This window comes from Meleagris gallopavo, chromosome 22, assembly GCF_905368555.1.
Source record: "Meleagris gallopavo chromosome 22, MGAL_WU_HG_1.1, whole genome shotgun sequence".
NCBI classification, from domain to species: Eukaryota; Metazoa; Chordata; class Aves; order Galliformes; family Phasianidae; genus Meleagris; species Meleagris gallopavo.
The window spans coordinates 10,707,485-10,727,146 of record NC_139425.1 but is presented as its reverse complement, the minus strand read 5'-3'; the positions used below and the strand labels follow the sequence as shown (position 1 = coordinate 10,727,146).

At 60.8% G+C, this 19,662-nt stretch overlaps 4 protein-coding genes across 9 annotated transcripts; 2 read left to right on the top strand and 2 right to left on the bottom strand.

Annotated features, from left to right (window-relative positions):
• The first annotated feature begins 1,356 nt into the window (after positions 1–1,356).
• On the top strand, positions 1,357–5,633 carry PLTP (phospholipid transfer protein). Of its 2 annotated transcripts, XM_010722584.4 has the most exons (17): positions 1,357–1,498; positions 2,184–2,302; positions 2,439–2,538; positions 2,605–2,733; positions 2,867–3,022; positions 3,158–3,221; positions 3,358–3,421; positions 3,530–3,621; positions 3,743–3,919; positions 4,091–4,150; positions 4,245–4,409; positions 4,584–4,651; positions 4,734–4,776; positions 4,961–5,024; positions 5,103–5,179; positions 5,289–5,462; positions 5,536–5,633. In XM_010722584.4, the coding sequence occupies exons 2-16, from the start codon at positions 2,191–2,193 to the stop codon at positions 5,427–5,429; spliced, it is 1,512 nt and encodes a 503-aa protein (XP_010720886.1). In that variant the 5' UTR covers positions 1,357–1,498; positions 2,184–2,190; the 3' UTR covers positions 5,430–5,462; positions 5,536–5,633. The 2 variants fall into 2 exon arrangements, with proteins under 2 accessions (XP_010720886.1, XP_031412428.1); XM_031556568.2 differs by having other exon boundaries at positions 1,358–1,498; positions 5,289–5,633.
• A 287-nt stretch (positions 5,634–5,920) lies between these two features.
• Positions 5,921–19,496, bottom strand: CTSA (cathepsin A). 5 transcript variants are annotated; one of them, XM_085242027.1, is made up of 15 exons: positions 9,766–9,895; positions 9,444–9,604; positions 9,241–9,352; positions 9,090–9,140; positions 8,764–8,850; positions 8,526–8,681; positions 8,177–8,268; positions 7,989–8,073; positions 7,764–7,855; positions 7,496–7,574; positions 7,225–7,373; positions 7,077–7,152; positions 6,893–6,982; positions 6,685–6,786; positions 5,921–6,560 (listed from the first exon to the last, which is right to left on the bottom strand). In XM_085242027.1, the coding sequence occupies exons 1-15, from the start codon at positions 9,811–9,813 to the stop codon at positions 6,477–6,479; spliced, it is 1,464 nt and encodes a 487-aa protein (XP_085098153.1). In that variant the 5' UTR covers positions 9,814–9,895; the 3' UTR covers positions 5,921–6,476. The 5 variants fall into 5 exon arrangements, with proteins under 5 accessions (XP_085098153.1, XP_085098152.1, XP_085098155.1 ...); XM_085242026.1 differs by having other exon boundaries at positions 9,757–9,863; XM_085242029.1 differs by having other exon boundaries at positions 9,693–9,786.
• NEURL2 (neuralized E3 ubiquitin protein ligase 2) lies at positions 9,992–13,102 on the top strand. Its single transcript, XM_003212115.5, has 2 exons — positions 9,992–11,008; positions 12,756–13,102. Exons 1-2 carry the CDS (start codon positions 10,327–10,329, stop codon positions 12,869–12,871), a joined length of 798 nt encoding a protein of 265 aa, XP_003212163.2. The 5' UTR covers positions 9,992–10,326; the 3' UTR covers positions 12,872–13,102.
• ZSWIM1 (zinc finger SWIM-type containing 1) lies at positions 14,442–16,436 on the bottom strand. Its single transcript, XM_010722656.3, has one exon. It carries the CDS (start codon positions 16,430–16,432, stop codon positions 14,816–14,818), a length of 1,617 nt encoding a protein of 538 aa, XP_010720958.2. The 5' UTR covers positions 16,433–16,436; the 3' UTR covers positions 14,442–14,815.
• Positions 19,497–19,662: the final 166 nt, after the last annotated feature.

Genomic DNA, 19,662 nt, shown 5'->3' with positions numbered 1-19,662 from the left:
TCTTAAGTGTGGCGCGCCGGCACCGCCCCTCTATGGGCAGGGCAGGGCCGGGCCCGGCTTCGTGGCCACGTCCGCCCGCCGCGGGCGGTTCCCGTCAGGCGGGGCGAGGCCGCCGGCGGAGCGGCTTTGAAGTGCGGCGAGGCCCAGGGCGGGGCCCGCTGGCGGCGAGCCGCGGCCGCCCGCTGGGTTCTGTCCGGCCGCAGCGCCGCCCGTCCGGCACTTAGCGGTGCGGCTCCGCCGCGTGTGGCCGCGGGGCGCTGGGCAGGGCGGGGCCGGGCGGGGCCGCGGGCGCGCAGCCAGGAGCCTGGAGCCGCAGCCTCAGCCTCGCCTGGCGGCCGCGGCTGCCCAGAAAGCGCGGCGCGACACCTTCCGCCGTGGGGTGATTCTTCCCATCCGCGGCCCCGACGCCCCGCCCGCCCTTTGCCTCCCCCTGCCCGGCCGTGGGCTCGCACGGCTTTCCTCCTGGCCGGCAGCCGCCCGACCCGCTCGCTCCCGCTGGAGGCCTGCCCTCTGCACCCGGAGCACTGGGGTCAGTGTAATTAGTTAATGCTGGCGAAGCAGTTTGGAAGGGATAAGTGCTGTGTAAGCACCCGGTCTCCTAAGTCTCTCTGTTTCCAGAGCGTGAGCCCCCGCAGCCTGGCTGTGTGTGCGCAGATAATCACCCCGACCACAAAGTGCTGGCTCAGACCGGGCGCCTGGAGGAGGGGGAAGAAAGGGGCTCAGCAGGATTTGTCCGAGGTTCCACGGACGGAAAGCGTAAAGCTTCGTCCTTTGGAATGCAGAGGGGTTTGCAGCAAAATGTGGGCAGCGCTTTGTCTTTCCTGGGCTGAGCGGTGCCGCTGTGCTACACAATGCTGGCAGTGCCACCCATCCTGGCCTCTTGGCTGTGGGCACTTGCTGGATCAGAAAGGGAATGTGGGCTGCTGGATCACTTCTGCAGCGCCTCTCCCAGAACTGAGCACATCTGTGTCTGCTCAGCTGCTGTAAGCAGGCTGGGGATGAGCTTTGGTGGCTGTGAGCCCTGGAGACCCTGATATGTGCCAGGCTATTTGAGTGGCTCTGTGGCTCCAGCAACCACAGCAGCTTCCCTGTCTGATGCTCACCTCATAGATGGGCACAAAGCAGTTCCCGTTGTACCTCTGGTCCAAGGGACTTGTGTTCCGCTGCAGCCGTGGCACAGAGCCCACTGGGCAGTGCTGGAGCTGGCAGAGCACGGTGGGGAGTTTAGCACCAGCAGGACTGGGGGTCGGCACTTCCCCGAAATGATGAAGCCACCATGCACTGTGCGGCTGGCGTCCCCGAGCCCTTCATCCTCCTGTCTGCTGTGTCTCCTCCCAGCTGTGGGCTCACAAGGGGTGGCGGCTGGTGGGATATATAAACGCAGGAGAGCCTGAGCCAGCTCAGAAGAAACTCCTGGAGCTGCTGGTGTTCTCCCTCCCTCCCTCCCTTCACGTGATTCAGTTTCCCCAGAGCAGAGAAGCCGAAGACAAGTCACACTGTAAGTATACAAACTTAGCCAGCATTGTGTAGGTGAGCTGCCCCAGTCTATGCATGGCCTCTGGGAAGGATGGAGGCTCTGGATCCCGAGCAGAAGGGGTTCTGTTCTCTCCCTTGCAGAGAACTAAGCAGAAACATGGTGGAGAAGCCCTGTGCTGTCCCTGCCATCCTGAAGGCAACTCTGCCTTTTCCTGCTGGATGAGGAATCTCTGGCTCTGTCCCAGCCCAGCTGTAGGGCATGGGACACGGACAGGCAGTGCTCATCCTTGGGGAGCACTTGGGGCTGCTCCTAGGGCTGGAGAGCCCATGGGAGAGGAATCCTTCCCTGTGTGGTGTTGTGGCTCACCTCACCCTGCAATCTGGGGAGCTGGCTGTGCTGGGGAAGGGCAGGATGCTGCTGGTACTGAGGGCAGTGGCTGTTCCCGGGTGGGGCTGATCTTGCAAGCCCGCAGAGACCGTGCTGGGGGCTTGCACACTCAGGTGATGGGAACCAGGATACTGTTGTGGGATTTCAGGGTGTGGGGTACAGCAGGGCCATGGGATGGTCCTCTCCTTGGGATCAGCCTCTGTCCAGGCTCCTGTGCTGAGAGCAGGTTGGGCAGCAGCCACAACCCTGCCAGGATGGCTGGGCTTCTGCCGTGCGCCCTGCTAGCCCGGTGCGTGCTGATCCCGTGCTCTGCCCCCAGGCGCGAGATGGCTGCCGGCAGCCGCCTCCTCCTCCTGCTCCTGCTGCCCTGGCTGGCCGCAGCCTCGCACAGCCCTCCCGGCTGCAAGATCCGGATTACCTCCAAGGGGCTGGACCTCGGTAAGGGGCTGGCCAGGACCCTGCTCCCAGGCAGGGCGGGGAGCCAGCTTGCACGGTGGGACCGGCAGGGTGGGCTATGTTGGTAGAGTGCGGTACAGCCAGGCTGTGGGCAGCCCAGGCTCATTTTGCATTGCAGTGAAGCATGAGGGTCTGCGCTTCGTGGAGCAGGAGCTGGAGAACATCACAGTGTCAGACCTGCACGGGAAGGAGGGGCAGTTCCACTACAACATCAGCCAGTGAGTGCTGCCTGCTCCCTGCGCGCAGCAGCCCCTGGGTCGGCCTTACCGTCCCCTCCCTGGCAGGGTCAAGGTGATGGACCTGCAGCTGCCGTTTTCCAACCTGCACTTCCAGCCACAGCAGCACCTCGCCTTCAATATCAACAACGCTTCCATCAGCCTGCGCTTCAGGCGGCAGCTGCTCTACTGGTTCTTGTGAGTTACTCTCCCCTGCCCGCCAGCCTGTCGCACAGCTGGGCCATGGCCCCAGGAGTGTCACAAGTGCCATGCTGCCCGGTCCTGGAGCTGGTAGGATCTGTGTCCTCCTGTCTGTTCCCTTGGCTTCCAGCTACGACATTGGATCCATCAATGCTTCCGCTGATGGTGTCCACATCCATACTGTGCTGCAGCTGGCCAAGGATGAGGTTGGACGCCTCAAGATTTCCAACATGTCCTGCAATGCCTCCATTGCCAGAATGCATGCAGGATTTTCTGGCACACTCAGGTACACCTGATGCCATGGTTGCAGCCATGCCCCTGTGCCAGGCAAGATCTGCTGAGGCCATGCCTTGTGTTTTTGTGGGAATGGAGGTAGAGGGACAGGGCTGGAAGGCTACTGCAAAGCTGTTCTGTCCTGCAGGAAGGTCTATGAGTTCCTGAGCACCTTCATTGTCACAGGGATGCGCTTCCTCCTCAGCCAGCAGGTAGGGCTGTGAGCAGAAACGGGCATAGAGCTCCCCTGACTGCAGTCAGGAGGGGCTGACTCAGGGATGCTGGAGGCAGCCTGGGTCCTCCTCCAGGCCAGGAGTTCTGGCCCCACTGCTGAGTGATTCCCCACAGATCTGCCCGTCCCTGGAGCATGCCAGCCTGGTGCTGCTGAACTCCTTACTAGATACAGTGCCAGGTAAGTAGGATAAGACCAAACCCTGCTCACTGCAGCCTATGCAGAGCTGAGAAAAGGACTGCGGGCCACCCTGTAGGCTTTCTTCTCACAGCACCTCTTCCTTGGCAGTAAGGAACTACGTGGATGAGCACGTTGGGATTGACTACTCCCTACTACGTGATCCAGCTGTCTCCCCAGAAACCCTCGACCTGGACTTCAAGGTGTGGCACCAAATCCTGCCCTGCCTCTCCTAGCCCTGTTGGCACAGCTCTGCATCAACGCACGCAATGGGCACAGCAAGCTGTGCTGCAGCTGCAGAAACAGTCACTATTCTTGGCCCAGGGCATGTTCTTCTACCGTGCGAGGGAGGACCAGGAGCTGGAGAACCACGCGGTGGAGCCGGTGATCAAGGAGACTGAGCGCATGGTTTATGTTGCCTTCTCTGAGTACTTCTTTGACTCAGCCATGCACGCGTACTTCCAGGCGGGTGTGCTGGCCATAGAGCTTGAGGGGGAGAAGGTGAGCAGCAGAGTTTGACACTGCACACAGGCCTGCGTGGAGAAGGGGTGCTGCTGGGGGAGGCAGGGTGGGCTTCACACACACCGATTTCAGGATGTGCTGCATGGGCAGAAGCTCTGCAGGGGGCAGCAGTGCCAGCTCTATTACCCGTGAGGTTTGTCCTCCCTGCAGGTACCCAAGGACCTGGAGGTTCTGCTGAGAGCCACCTTTTTTGGGACCATCTTCATGCTGGTGAGAGGAGGTCTCCACTGGGGCAGGAGAGGTACAGGACCCCCCCCGGGTTGGAGCAGCTCTGCCCAGACTGGTTCCCCTGCCCTCTCCCCAGAACCCTGCTGTGGTGGATGCTCCCTTGCGGCTGGTGCTTCAGGTGTCAGCTCCCCCCCGCTGTGTGATCAAACCCTCGGGGACCTCCGTCTCTGTCTCTGCCTTCCTCAACATCTCGCTGGTACCCGCAGACCGCCCTGCTGTCCAGCTTTCCAGCATGGCCATGGTGAGTGCTGCTGCAGCCAGGTTGCCTGTGCCCGCTCAAGTACACAGGGCAGGAGCACTGCACCCTACCCAGGAAGTCTCTTATATCCCAAAGCTGGGAGCGGCACCCAGGCCGTCCCGCTGCCTCCCGATGCTGGCTGCAGCAGGGTTTCCATGCAGCTCACTCTCCCCCTAGGAATCAAAACTAAGTGCCAAGGTGTACCTGCAAGGGAAGGCACTGCGTGTGCAGCTGGACCTGCGAAGGTATGGCCCACACTGAGGTCCCACCAGGGCTCCAGGGACCGTTCCCTCTGCCCCAGCTCACAGCTGCTTTCCCTCCCTGCAGGTTTCGCATCTATTCCAAGCAGTCAGCACTGGAGTCTCTGGCGGTGAGCAGACCGTGTACCAGCCTGGAGTATGGGAGGGTCCAACAGTCCTGGGTAGCTCCCAGCCACAGCAGGGAGCAGCTCTGGGAGGGCTGTGCAGGATCCCCCTTCTTAACCCTTAAGAAACACAAGCAAGGCCCTACCTTGCCCAGCAGCTCTGGGCTCATTCTCCCTCCCCTCCCCACAGCTGTTCTCACTGCAGGCCCCGCTGAAAACTCTGCTGCAGCTGACAATCATGCCCATCATTAACGGTAAGCATCATCACTGCCTCTGCATGGCAAGGCTTGAGGCAGTGTCATGGAGCTTACTGCATCTCCTCCTCCCTGCAGAGAGGACAAAGAAGGGTGTGCAGATTCCCCTGCCAGAAGGCATGGACTTCACCAGGGAGGTGGTCACCAATCACGCGGTGCGTGAGCAGGACAAGGACAACTCCAGCCCCTCCAGCAGACACAGGCACCGTGTCCTGGCAGCTGCAGACACAGTTAGTCCTGTGCCAATACTTCTTTCCTTTGCAGGGATTTCTCACAGTGGGAGCTGATCTCCACTTCTCCAAGGGGCTGCGGGAAGTGATCGAGAAGTACCGCTCCACCCCTGCAGTCCCTGCTGAGCCCACGGTGCAGCCCACAACAGCCAGCACAGATCCCCACCAGCTGTAGCTCTGCTTACTTGCTCCTTCACCCTGGACAAAGGTCAGATCCCGGGCTGGACCCGTAGGTTGTAGGTAGGAAGCAACATACCCAATACCACTCACACATCCTGCAGGGCATCTGCACCCAGGTGGGCAGCAGCAAGGTGGAGACAGCTGCTCTGGGAATCCCTGCTGCACCCCTTCTCGTACACTAATAAACCACTGAATGCTGGCTTGCACTGCCTGGTTGCTTGGAGGATGAGCCCAGTTCAGACCACACAGCTGCCGGCTCTGGGGGAGAGCTCTCTGCCTGCTTTTGGGATGGTTTGTTTTCAGGAAGCCCCAGTACCCTCTGCAGAAAGGGAAACACAAGCTCTGGCTCCCAAGGACACCGTGCACAGCACATTAGCACTTACTGCTGCTGGATCCTCTGTTAGGAACCATTCTTGAGACAGCAAAAGAAAGCAAAGCAGGGGGGTAGCAGAGAGGTGGAAGGAGTTCATTAATGAGGAGCAGGACCACCTTATTCAGAGTTTATTGTGGGTTCCCAAGAGCAGTGTGTGACCTAGGCAATGAAATCGTCTTCACTGTAAATTGCCTTTCACTGAGGTCAGGTTGGGAGTGGTTTCAAAGGGAGCAGAAAGCCCCTGCAGGGCAGCCCATGGCCACCACATCAACTGTGCTTAGCAGAGAACAGCTGGCTCAGAGCCTGCCCAGGCCATGTGCGTGCAGAGGCCACAGAACAGAGGGAAGTGGTGAGGACTGCTCCCTCCCAAGAGGGAAGTAGTTGCCTCCAGAAACAGGGAGGAGGTGAGACAGGAAGCCACAGCAAAGAGACAGCTGCAGTGCCCGGCAGAGATGGAATCTCAGGGACTCCTCTCCCCGCAGCCTGCAGAAAGCCCACCTCCAGGCTGAGCATAGTCATTGGAGCCCGGGGAATCCCCACCAGCTGCGGTAGTGACTTTGTTCATGACACAGGGGAGCCCTGGTGCAGCTGAGTGGCAGTGATGAGCTGTGCAGGAGGTGACTGGTGTATGCAGGCAGCCCGAGGCCCTGGGCACAGCCTCCCCAGCTCCTAGTACGGCTCATTCTTAATGAAACGGCTGAACATGGTGAAGGCAGCGAGGGGCTGGTCTGTAGGCACCATGTGGCCGGCTCCCTGCAGGAAACAGGTGCCAGCACTCAGTGCCCTCTGTGGGTCCACTACTGCCTGGCCCACGGCTCCAGTGTTAGCCATGTCTGACCACAGTGGGACCAGCTGCAAGGCACCACCTCAGCCTTACCTTAACAGTGAGGAAAGCAATATTGGTGAACTCTTTCACAAAGCCCCCGATCTGGTTCTCACCTCCTTCAGTGTAGAGCCAAGGCCGGCGAGCCACCTGCACCTGGGAATAGAGACAGCACCCTCAGTGCCCAGCTCCACAGACACCACTGCTTCCCCCTGTGCCTGACTGATCCAGGCACATCCCAGATCTCACTCTGCCCATTTACCTTCTGGCACAGGGAGTCCACGAACCACTCATCCCCAAGGAAATTGCAGGCCATGTCGACATCCCCATTGTACACCAGGATTCTGTATTTCTGCAGAGCAGGAAGAGCATGAGCACCACACAGGGCACGGCCCTGTCTGGGAGAGCTGCTTCCATGGGCTGTGTGCTCCCACACACATACACACCATGGCTCCAAGAAGTTTGAGGTACTGGTCATTCATCTGCATGTACAGGCGCTTGTAGCTGCGATTCACCTCGAAGCTGCAGAAGAAGCAGCAGTGGGCTCAGCAGCTGCTTGTGCCACACACTCAACCCCACCTGTTGCTTGCTCACCTGCACACCTGCCACTCTGGGGCATTGGGGGAGATGTGGAGAGCCTTCCTCACTTCTGGGGAGTTCAGATACATGGTCGGTGCTGTGGAGTTGGTGCACGGTGGGTCCATCCGCACCTTATTGCGAGCTACAGGCATCCGGAACAGGTTCTGGGAGAGTCGAGATAGCCCTGCAGCAGCACCTCAGCACCACCCACAGGGAGAGCTGCCCCATCCCCTACTGTGCAGGTGGAGGGTGCTGGCAGCACACTGTGACAGGGACCCACGCTCACCTGGCGCCAGGAGAACCTCATTGGCATCCGGATGAAGGAGTTTCCCAGGTCATGTGTGACGAGATAGTCACCCTCATACCTGCAGGCAGACCAAGCACGGCCACAGGGTGAGAGCTCTGGAGGAGCTAGGGCTTGGGATAACAGCCCAGGGCCCACCACCAAGAAGAAGTGGCCACAGAAGCAGTGTCTCTGCCAGCCCCCTGCTGCTGGTGGGGATCTGCATGCTGCTTGTGCTTGGGGATAGCGCTGCTGCCGCCGCCACTCTCACCTCATGCTTCCAGGAACACCGCCAGCACATGGGGCGTAGAGATTGTAGATATTGAGCCCAGACTCCTCTACAATCTCAATCATCTCTGCCATCTGCAATGAGCCACAAGCAGGGCTCAGGACTCAGCAGAGTGCTTGAAGGACCACAGCACACACCCAACACCAAGCACAGTGCTGCTGCTCACAGAAGTTGGAGCAGGGCTCGGGGATTCCAGCCTTCCCTCACCTTAAGTGTGCAGTTCAGGTTGGAGTTGTCATGGAAGTTGCACTTCCCTTCGGAGCAGCAGAAGGCCTGCAAGTCCTTCCACAGCCTGTACACAAAAACCAAGAGTTGGAGTGATCCACCAGAGCCCACCCTGCTCTGTGCCACAGGGACCAGCAGCGCTCCCCCCCAGCAGTGCTCCCTGCTCTCACTGGGTGCCCAGCAGGCCGTGGTAATAGGCGAAGTACACCAAGGAGTTGTCATTGATCTCATAGGAGGAGAGGCCATTTCCCACAGCGATTCCCTGCGGGGCAATAAGAAAACAACTCTGTGGTGTGGCAGCTCCTCACAGGGCAGCCACAGAGCATCGGCGTCAGGCAGGAAGCAGATGTGGCCCTGTTTACTTCATGGGGGGAAGAGGAAAGGCCATGGGCGCCTGGGAGCACTGCTCAGTCTCACGCAGCAGAACACGTTCACCACCGGCACCCAGGGAGATGAAAGGCTGTGGGGCCGGGGCTGCCCCATGCAGCATGTTGGGCCCCAGCAAGGCCATGCCCTCACCTTGAGGTTAAGGCTGGGGTCCTGCATCACCCACTCTGCCAGTGTGGGGATGTAGATGCCGCCGTAGCTCTCCCCTGTGAGGAAGAGGTCGTTCTTGGAGTACTCAGGGAAGAGCCGCAGGAACTCCTTCAGCGCCAGGTAGTTGTTGTGTGCAACCTGCAGGGACAGCAGGTGGCATCAGCGGGGTGGCACTGGGCCAGCAGCTCCAGGCTGGGCCTGCCACAGCCTCACCACTCACCTCCGTGTCGTTGGTAGCGTACTTCTTGTCCTCGGAGTAGGAGAAGCCAACGCCTGCAGGGGACTCCAGGTAGAGCATGTTGGCAATCTGTGGGGACAGCAGAGGGGCAGGGGAGCATGGAAGTCCAGGGAGCTCCCAGCAGAGAGGGCCAACAGCCTTCACCTATGGCACCATTTGTGTGCGGCCCACCCCGGTGTTGCAATGAGAACCTCATCCCTGCTCTGCAGTGAGCTGGAGGGGGGGGCAGTGCAGTGCAGTTCAGAGCCACAGTTCCACACAGCTTGGGTGCGGCAGGAGCCGCTCCCTGCCTGCGGCATGGCCCATACCTTGTTCCAGGCGTAGTCATTGTACTTCAGCGTGACCCCATCGGGCTGCACCTGAGGAGGGAGTGGAGACTGATAAGTGGCACACCACAGGGCCCGAGACACTGCCTGCATCATGGAGCCCTGCAGACCCCAGGTGGCTGTGCCTACTGACCAGGAAAGGGCCATGCTCTTTCAAGAAGCCTTCCATGGAGCTGCAGCCAGGGCCCCCGTTCAGCCATAATACCAGAGGGCTGCTCTGCGGGTTGTTCTGGGCCTCCACGAACCTGCGGGGTGTGCGACGTGAGTACTCAGTGCCCAGCCAGCACCAGCACCGGTCCCAGCACCAGTACCACATCCCAGCCCGGCCCTACATACCAGTAGTGCAGGCGTTGTGTCGGCCCGATGCACAGGTGCCCCGAGAAGTGGCGGAAGGACGGCTGCTTGGGCAGCCCGGGCAGGAACGTCACCTCATGGCCCGCGGGCGCGGCGTGGGCCGGCCCCAGCCCCAGCAGCAGCGCGCACAGCAGCGGCAGCATCTGCGGGAGGCACAGAAACGGCGATGCAGAGGGCCCGGACACGCGCTACGAACCGCACCGAGCTCCATCGCCCCTCGTCGGTCCCGACCCTGCCGGCACAGTCCCAGTGGGATCGCTCCCTTCTACCACGCCCGGTGCCGCACGCCGCTCACCCCGCTTACCCCGCACCCCGATCCCGCAGCGCCCCGCAGCACATGACCCGCGCCCATATGACCTCCGAGCGGTCACGTGCCGTCGGGCGGGGCTTCGATGAGGGGGGCGGGGACAGCCTTAGCCAATCGGCGCGCCGTTTGCAGCAGCTGGCCACGCCCCTCCACGCCGCGCGCGCACGTGGGAACGAACCGGCCGGTCGCGCCACGCACCGCATTCAGGCGCGGCGGCAGCACCGCCCGGGCGCGGATCCTGCGCGTGGGCCCGGACCGCCCCGGGGCTGTCGCAGTGCCCCGCATTCCCCCGCGCCTCGCGGACACCGCGGGGCATTACGAACGGGCACGGTGTGAGGGTCCCCCGACGTAGGGCAGGGAGCGGGGAGCAGCGGGGAGCCCAGCACCCCGTCCCTGTACGGCCCCGTCCCGCACAGCCCCGTCCCGCACAGCCCCGTGGGCAGCACCGGACACCCCGCGCCGCCGCCCTCCCGCGGGGCCCCGTGCGCTAGGACCGGCCCCAGCCGCCGCCTGCCAGCAGCTGCCCGGCGCCGCGCGGTTAAAAATAGCGGCGCGGCCATGGCGGCTCCGGGCCACCCTCCCACCCGCTTCCACCGCGTGCACGGCGCCAATGTGCGCCTGGACGCCTCGCGCACACGGGCCACGCGGGTCGAGAGCTTCGCCAACGCGCTGTGCTTCAGCCACGAGCCGCTGGCACCCGGACAGATCTTCCTGGTGGAGATCGAGGAGAAGGAGCTGGGTTGGTGCGGGCACCTGCGCGTGGGGCTGACGGCGCACGACCCGCAGAGCCTGGGCACCGTGCCCGAGTATTCGCTGCCTGACCTGGTCGGCCTGGGGGACACCTGGGTGTTCGCCATCACCCGCAGTCACAACCGCGTGTCGGCCGACGGGCAGGAGGAGCCGGCCCCGGCCCCGGCCCCGCTCTGGGAGCCCGAGCTGCGCATCGAGGGCGTGAGGATCCCCCGCGACAAACTGGTGGGGCGCAGCCGCCCCGGACGCTACAGCCATCTCCTGGATGAGCTGTACCGCACCAACGTGCTGCCTCCCACCGCCCTGCGCAGCCGCATCGGCGTGCTGTACGCCCCGCGGCCCGACGGCACCGCCGACATGCACATCGTCATCAACGGGGAGGACATGGGGCCGAGCGCCCGGAGCCTGCCCACCGCGCGGCCGCTCTACGCTGTGGTTGACGTCTTCGCCTCTACCAAAAGCGTCCGAGTGATCCAGGTGGAATACGGCTGTGGGTATCTGCGTGGTGACCCCGCGGTCCGGTGGGCAGCATTTGAGTGGGACGGGACGTGGGGCACAGAGATACAGGGTGGGGGGCGTGGCAGAGCATCCCGAGTCCCCATAGAGTGCGGTGAGGCCCCACTAGCAGCGGTGCCCCCCAGAAGCCGTGCCGTGGCAGGGATGTGGTTTGGCTCCCGCACCCCTCACTGTGGAGCTGGCAGCAGCTCCAGCACTGGCTCGGCCCGGCCCGGCCCGAGGTCCCCCTCCAGCCCTGTGCTGGCTGCTCAGTGCCCCAGCCTCACCCCACCCGGAGCCAGGGCTGCAGCAGCAGATCCAGGGCAGACCCCCGCGGTGCTGCAGCCGTTGGGTAACATCCAGGTGTCCCCAGGCAGGGTGGGGCTGGAATAGGCAGCCCAGCACAGCCACGAGCTCCTGCGAGCAGTCAGCTAATAGGTGCTAATTAGAAGCGTATTGGAAAAATGAGCACGTGCTCAGGATGATGAAGGATGTGAACCAGAAGAAGAAATAGTCCTGGGTACCGATGGCTGGGCCACCATCATGCTGCTGTGCCACCTGTGTTTTACATAATTGGGAGATAATGAGGTCTTGGCATAGCAGGCACAAGGCCAAAGACAAAGCAAACAAGATACCAGGACCCACAGCAGAGTGACTCCTGCAGAGGGAACCTCAGCCCCGAGTTCAGCCTCTCAAGGTCTGGCATTCCCTGTGCTGGCTGCTTCCTTCTAGAAGCAGTGGGGGGAGGGGGTGAGCAGCAAGGACTCCCAGCAGGACACAGTGCGAAGTGAGGACCAGGCCAGCAGTGCACCAGAGGCAGTGAGCAACCCAGTGCCAGCTGCCCACAGATTTCAGCAGCTGCTCTTTCTGCAGCATTTCCCATAGTTTTACAAATCAGCCGTGGTGTAGTTCTGCTTTTGCTGGGGTGTGGGTAGTCAAGTGAAACCCTGCAGCTGAAGGGCAGGAGACGAGACACTGTGCGGGGGGGGGGCCACACTGCTGCTCACCGAACACTCAGGGCTGCGAGCCCCGGCCTACGATAAGCATTGCAGACATCCAGGAGCAGCCCAAGGCCGGGGCCGTGCTGGGCACAACGCTGCTTTGTCTGGCACTGCCCCGAGGCCTCGTGCTGGAGGCCGTGTGAGAGCGGAGCAGCTGGCCCACCACCCAGGGCCCAGCTCTGCAGCGTGACACCACAGTCAGCCCCCCCGCCCCGCGCTGCTGGGGGCTTCCCACAGCTCATAGAGGAGGAATCCGCCCACAGCGTGTGTCACAGGGGTCAGGGGGCCGATGGAAGACGTGTCCCGGGAGCATCATGTGAGTCCTCCCTGCAGAGGAAGGCTTATGGTGCAGTGTGGGGATGATCCACCGAGGGGATGAGGATGAAAGGAAAACAGTGTGTGGGCACGTGGATCCCTGGAGGAACCACGTAGCAGCCCCGAGAGGAAACAAATGCAAAACACCGCAGTAACGCACTGTGTAGGCACATGACTGCAGGGCCGCCACGCGCAGCCTGGCTGCAGACTCAGCCTGTTAAAGGAGCTCCAGCCTGGGCAGAGCATGAGGACCCCACAGGGTGAAGCTCTCCCCCAGCACAGCCCTGCAGGAGGACGAGCGCTGCCTGCAGCAGAAAATTCCCCAAATGCTGCCCAAAAGCGAGGAGCCAGCAGGGAGCCCTGCACACCACTCTCCCAACATCACTGTCCCAGCCACCCCAGCTCCTTCTGTTTGCTCTCTTGCAGTCCCTTCCCTGCAGACACTCTGCCGGCTGGTCATCCAGAAGCACGTTGTGCACCGCCTGGCCATCGACGGCTTGGATCTACCCCCCATGCTGAAGCACTTCTGCCAACACGAGTGAGGAACTGAGTGCTGCATGGCCTGACAGCCCCCGGCCCCCACAGCACGCCAGAGAGACTTTCCTCTGTGTGAACGGGTACGGTTGGAGCTCTGAGCACCCGATGTAGCTGTAGGTGCCCCTGTTCATTGCACGGCCTAGATGGCCTTCAAGGGTCCCTTTCAACTCAAATTGTATGGTTGGGCTCGTGCCCGCTCACAGAAAAGAGTGAGTAATAAAGCACTTCAAGGCACAGCCTGAGCTCTCTGTGTGGTGCCGGTGCACAGAGCCCAGGAAGAAAGCTACAATTTCCTGGGTCCACAGCGGGGGCACTGAGCACTGCCTGCGGGTCCTCCTGGTCTGCCTGCCTGAGCAGCAGCCCCGAGACTGCGGGATAGAGGCCTGTGATATGGGATGCTACGTGCTGGGGCACTGCTACTCAGTGCTGTGGCAAGCTCAGAGCACTGCCAGAGGCGAGTGCAGGGCCAGCAGCCCCAGCCCAGGCTCCTTTCTGGCTGGAAGCAGCCTGCAGCAGTGAGAGGGCGGCCTGGGAGGCTGCGCTGCCAGCAATGGGCCCTCACAAAGGGCTGCAGGGCTCCCTGCTCACGTGGAGGGTAAATTGCAGCTGGGCCCTGTCCCAGCCACGCAGTTTCGCTCTTGGGAAACATGTTTACTGAGAAAGGGATGACTTATTTCCTGTGCTCTCCGTGAAGAGGCGGAAGGGTCGGACTGCTGTCTATACACCACGTGCAGGGAGCAGCTCCTCGTGCCTGTGGCCATGAAGCCAGTCACAGCAAGCTGGGGGAGGTCTGGCAGTCCCTGTGCAGCCCCTGGTCCCAGCCTTGGCTCACTGTATGCCTGTGCTGTGTTTCCCTGGGGAGACTGCTTCAGGAGCAGCCAGAACACACAGCTCTAAGCTCATAGAAAGGTGTTTTAGGAAACACTATATTTAGACAGAGGGATTTGATATTATCATACAACATGACAAAACCCTCAAGTGAGAGGAAATTCCCAACCACACTGCAGTTCTACTGCAACAGGCCAACTCTAAAATCCGAGCGTTACTGAAGCACCAACTGTGGGAATGAATTACAGAGATCAATAGAGGTCTGTGGTGCTTTCTGCTCCTCACCAGATGTCCCCAGCACATTCCCCAGGACACAGCCAAGGGGCTGGAGGAGGGCTGGCAGCTCACCAACTGCACAACAGCTTCTGCAGGCTTGGGTGAACGCGTGTTTGTTCTTCTTCGTGTTTTTTCCTCCCCCACCCCACACACCCAAAGTATTTGCTCTGTGCTTTGCAGAAGCCTTGTTTGTACTGCCGTGACCCCCAGCAGGCAGGAGGGAGGGCAGTTCCATTTTCTGAATAATTAAGAGCAGCTGCCACAGCCAGATAAACAAACGCCCCAACCCGGGCAGCACTGCCAGCAGCAGAGATCGCCACCCTCAGGTTCTGCTGCTCCTTAACACACAGGCTCACTCGCCTAATGAGCGGGCAATGAAATTAAAACTGAAAACCAAGGAAAGATGTTAAAAACCCTGCCCAGCCTCACTGCCCTCTGGCAGGGAACGATTGCCTCAGAAACACACTCAGCTCCAAAGTGACAAAGGCCCATTTATTGGCTTTGTTGCACAATACCCTCACAGCCGGACGCTGGAAGGACCTGAAGGTGCTGGCCAAAGATCAAATAATTTTATCACATTATTAAACTATCACTTCCTACCCCACACCACCCTCAGCTCACCCCATGCATTTCCTGCTTGTTAGGTCAGCAGCTTGTTACCCATTACAGTTCAGTTGGGAATTTGTAAACCAGCTCCACAGCTCCCCCATGCAGGAGTGGATGCTCACTCATGAAGCGGCCCAGCCAGCCCCTAACTCCTGTGGGGTACAGTCTGAATAAAGAGAGCAATGAAAGCAGGAGGGATGCAGCAGAGCTGCAAGCAGTGCCAGCCTCACTGTCCCACACTAGAGTTTCACCTGCATGTAGGGCCCGATCCAGCTGTCAGCCAGCGCTCGCAGGGTGCTGCACCGGAGCTCAAACTCCTCTGTGCTACAACAGGTGAGGAGCTGGCTGATCTCTTCTGTGAGTGAGGACACAGCCAGGAATTTGTCTCGAGACTCATCCCAAGGGCTCTCCAGGTCCTCCAGAAGGTGGTCAGCACTGCCTCGCACGCTCTTGATGATGACGTCACGTCCCTTCTGCCACTGCCTCCCCAGCATCTCAGGCTGCAAGGTCTTTCTCTCTGAGTTCAGCACAGCCTGGATGTGCCGGCAGGGCAACTGGAACGTCTGGTTGAAGTGGCATGTACAGTGGCACAGCCCTTCCTGAGTCACTTTGTGAGCATCTTCAAGGATCTGTACGTTGACAGCATCTGTGCTGGTGCCTATCAGCTGCACAGATTTCTGAACCACTGCAAGCTCGCTCAGGCACAGCCTGGCAGCAAACTCCGTGCAAATATCAGACAAAGATTGCACGATACGTTCTTCAGCCCTTTGGTTCATCCCCTCATCGCTGTCCCCCTCTGGATATTCTGTAGCCTCCTCTTTAATTGCAGGAGATGAAGGAATGTACAAGGAGCAAGTGCTCACAGACCCACTCTGGAGGAGAGGCTGGGGAGGTGCAGGCTGGCTGCGGAGGGCCATTGGGAGTTGAGGAGCTGCTGCGGTTGCCATGGGAAAGTCCGGGACAGAGCACTGGGATGACTGATCCTGACAGCCATCCAGGGGCTGGAGAGGGGAATTCGAGGTGGGTGGGGTTTGGGAAGCTGCACGGTGATCAGGACAGGCAGCGGAGCACACAGTGTTACTGGGAGGGCTCTCAGAAACACATTTCTGGTAGTACTTTGCAAACGAGGCAATGCAAGTTTCCAGGAAGAGCTCAGCACTGAAAACCTGGCTTAAGCCCTGAGTGACTGTCTCCAGCTCCATAAAATAGTCAGAGCTCTTCTTGCAGCTTCTGTCCCCGTGCGTGGCCCAGATCTTATTGGTGAGCAGCCAGTGAGCGTGGAGGCGCGGCAGCAGGTCCGGCGGTACCGTCTCACTCAGGACGCGGTGCATCTCCCTCCGTTTGCTCTCCGTGGCCCTGCACATGGTGCCGTGCAGGGTGCTGAGGAGCAGCTGCTCGGCCCGGCGCTCCAGGCCCAGCCGCTGGATCTGCTCCTGCAGGTGCTTGCACACGTGGAAGGCTGAGAGGCGCACCTCGGCCCCGGGGAAGGCCTGGCCCAGCGCCACGGGCTCGGGGAGGTCGGGGCCCACCAGCAGCACGCGGGTGCGCCACCAGGCGGGGTTGAACGCCCGGAAGGCCTCGCACATGCGGGCCAAGCCGCGTGCCGACTCGTCGCGGGGCACGGCGAGGTGCACCACCCTGCCCGCGGCCCCGCGCACCGCCAGCCACGGCCCGTCCGCCAGGAAGACGTACAGCGCCCGGCCGCTCGGGGCGCAGGCTCGGTGCACCAGCAGGGCCTGGGGGAAGCGGGCGAACAGCGCGCCCATCGCGGCGCTCTGGAAGCTGACGGAGGCCATGCGGCCCTCGGCGTCCAGCTCGTAGGACACCAAGCAGCCGCGCCCCGCGCCCTCCGCCATGGCCGCACCGCCATGCGCGCCACGCCCGCCCCCGCCCCCGCGACGCAACCAATCAGCGCCGGGCGCGCAAATGACGTCACGACGCACGCACCGCCACAGCGCCCCCGCGCGGCGAAGGCGGCACCGCGCGCCCGGGAACGCGCCCGGCCCCAGCGGTCCCTCACGGCGCGCCCGCCGCCTCCTGCTTCACCCCCGGGTCCGGGCCCGCCGCCGCGCCGCGCTCCTTGTCCCCACCTGCCTCGGCCCACGCGTCCACGATGGCCCTGAGCGCGGAGCTGCGCTCCTCCAGCAGCTCCCCGTCGCTCTGCAGCAGCAGGTTGGCCAGCTCCTTGCTGAGCGCCTGGATCCGGTCCCCCCGGCCCTCCGCCTCCACCGGGATATCCGCGTGCTCCGGCAGCCCCGCGGGCACGGCGCGCTGCTCGTATTTCCGCCGCCAGCGGTGCCCCACCATGCCGCTCTCCACGCTGCTGCGTTCGGCGTGCAGCACGGCCAGCACGTGGCGGCAGGGCAGGCGGTAGCGGTGCTGGAAGTAGCAGCTGCAGCTCCGGCGGTCGGCGCTCACCCGGTGCGCGTCCTCCAGCAGCCGCACCTCCACGCCGCCCGGCACGGCGCTGATCAGCTGCGTGGACATCTGCACCACCTCCCACTCGTTGGCACACAGCTGGTAGCCCTGCGCCGTGCAGCTGTCCCGCAGCTCCTCCAGCATGCAGGCCTGCCCCTCCACCACCACGCTGGGCACCGTCTGCCTGGGAGGCTCGGGGTGCTCAGTTGGAACCTGTGAGTCAAAAGGAGGGTCTGGTTCTGTGGTGGCACGCACCTGCGCTTCAGGTTTCTCCTGGAAGCCTCTCTGACAGTCCTTGGTGCACGAGGGACTCCAGTTGGAGCTTTCCAGAGGTTTGGAATCGAGACACTCTGCACACTCCAGTAAATGGAGAACACTTGCCTCCAAGGAGGAGTGCTGGCGAAAGAGAGCAGATAGCCGGTGTGTGACGAGATCCAGACTGTCAATGTGTGCACTGCATGAATGAAGACCTTTCTTGGTATGCATGTACCACAGCAGCTCACAGGAGAACCAGTTGGCCTGGAGGTAGTCATACAGCTCTGCGTTAACCACACTCTTCATCATCTGAGACAGGGTGTCCAGACTGTCAGCCGAAGTGGAAAATACTGCATTCTTCAATGCCAGCTTCATTTCTTGCTTGGTACAATGTGGCATTTCTGCTGCATTCACATTCTCCTCAAGCAGTCGGACAGTGTGGTAGACAGAAAGGAGCACCTGAGCCAAAGGAAAGAGCTCCTGAAGGACAGCTCTGTGAGGGAAGGACACGTCCACAAAAACAACCTTCACCTTTTGCCACTCAGGATTGAACTCCTTGAAAACAGCCAGCATTTTGCTGATGCTCTGTGCCGTGTCAGTCTTCAGGACTGACCAGTGCACAATCTTCCCCACTCGCTCTTTACTCTCTACTAAGAGCACGTAGAGAACATGTTCTCCCTGGCTCTGTACCCTGTGCAACAGAAGGCTGGTAGGAAACTTTGTAAATAAGCTCTTCATCTTGCTGGTCTGGAAGTTGAGTCTCTCTAGCTCCTGCTCACTGCCTACATCAAGTGAAGCCAGTGCCCCGCTGTCTGCATTCAGGCAGTTTTTCACTACTTCAGTGACTCTGTCTGCTGCTGAGGGAGAGTCATTTTCCTTCCCTGCCTCTGAGAGTGCAGGAACTTTGCACAAAGTGGATGCTCCATCCACAACTTGCTCAGCCTCGGGCAAGTTCTCATCCACCTCATTGCAGCTTTCAGTCCCATCTGCCTGCTGCCTGCACAGCTTGACTGCAGGGCTGTCATCTGCTGTGGTGTTGGCTCTTCTGGTTATGCCAACACCGGTCAGGAAAAACTCCGTGTCCACATGTACATGGTCACTACATAGCTCACTGATCACGAGTTGATCTATGTCCTCATTATATTGCAAAACAAAGTAAGCTGGACACAGATTGGGCTGCTTCTTCCTTTTCTTATTGTACTTTTGGGTCCGGGTACAACCAAACTTCACCTGCATGAACCTGAAATGTTGAGGAAAAGTTAATGGAGGGAGCAATGATGCTGTTAGTTTTTCAACATTTAGTTTTGACTTCTCTAGCATGTCAGCTCTACATTCAATTAGCAAACATTAAAAAAACCCCATACATCCACCAGATGCGCAAGGCTGGTCTACTCGGAAATCTTGGGATAAACACAAACAGTGGGAACAAAGGAGCTAAGAGTTACACCACCATCACCAAGCACCCCTGTATCCAAAGGAGCAGGGCAAGACATGCTTTAAGACATGAGGTTAAGTTCTATTCTAGGGAGGGCTGAGCACATCCTTGGGCCCAGTCCCAGCAAAGACAACGAAGGCCCGCAGAACTCAGCACTATGAATGGGAATCCTGATAAATCCTTTCCAACACATTGGCTAAAAGCAGCCAGGGAACACTATTGGATGCCAACACTTAAGATACCACTTCAGTGGAAAAAGGCTGCAGTGAAAGTTAGCAACACCACAACAGCATCATCTCAAATATCAGAAAGGCAGGTTTCACTACAAGGGGCAGAGAGAACAACCACGAGGCAGCAGAGCTGCACGGGGGACAGCACGGAGAGCGCATGCGGGCATGAGAACATCAACACAGCTCCGCCTCACGGCAGCAGGGCCGTGACAGCACCAGCACCGCGACGCTGCCTCCGTGACCTGGCCTGCAGGCAGGCTGCCCTGCCACGTGCACGTGGGACCTCAGCCTGGGGACAGGCGAGGGCGAAGAGGCTCAGCAGCACGTGCCGCTGCCGGCGGGCCGAGGCCTACACGACGCCGGGAGACGGCGGCCTTACATTACATCCTCACGAACGGCCGTGCCGTGCTCCCGGTTGTGGAAGCGCACCGAGGTGCAGCTGCGCAGGCTATAGTGAGAGCCGTGGGCCTGCTGGTAGGCGCACAGGGACTCCTTGAACTCCCGGTACGTCCGGAAACGCGCCCCGAGCTCCATGGCGAAATGTGAGGGCCGGGCTGCCTGCCGGCCCTTATCAACCCGATGGGGCACCGCCCCTCCCGCCGTCCGACCAATCACAGCAGTTTCTTCCCAACTGGCGGGAGGCCGACCAACCAGCACAACGTTTTCTACCGCCTGTCCAGCGATTGACGATTCGAGAACCCAATCAGCTGGTGGCTCCCGCCTCCAGCCGTGTGGGCGGAACTTCCTG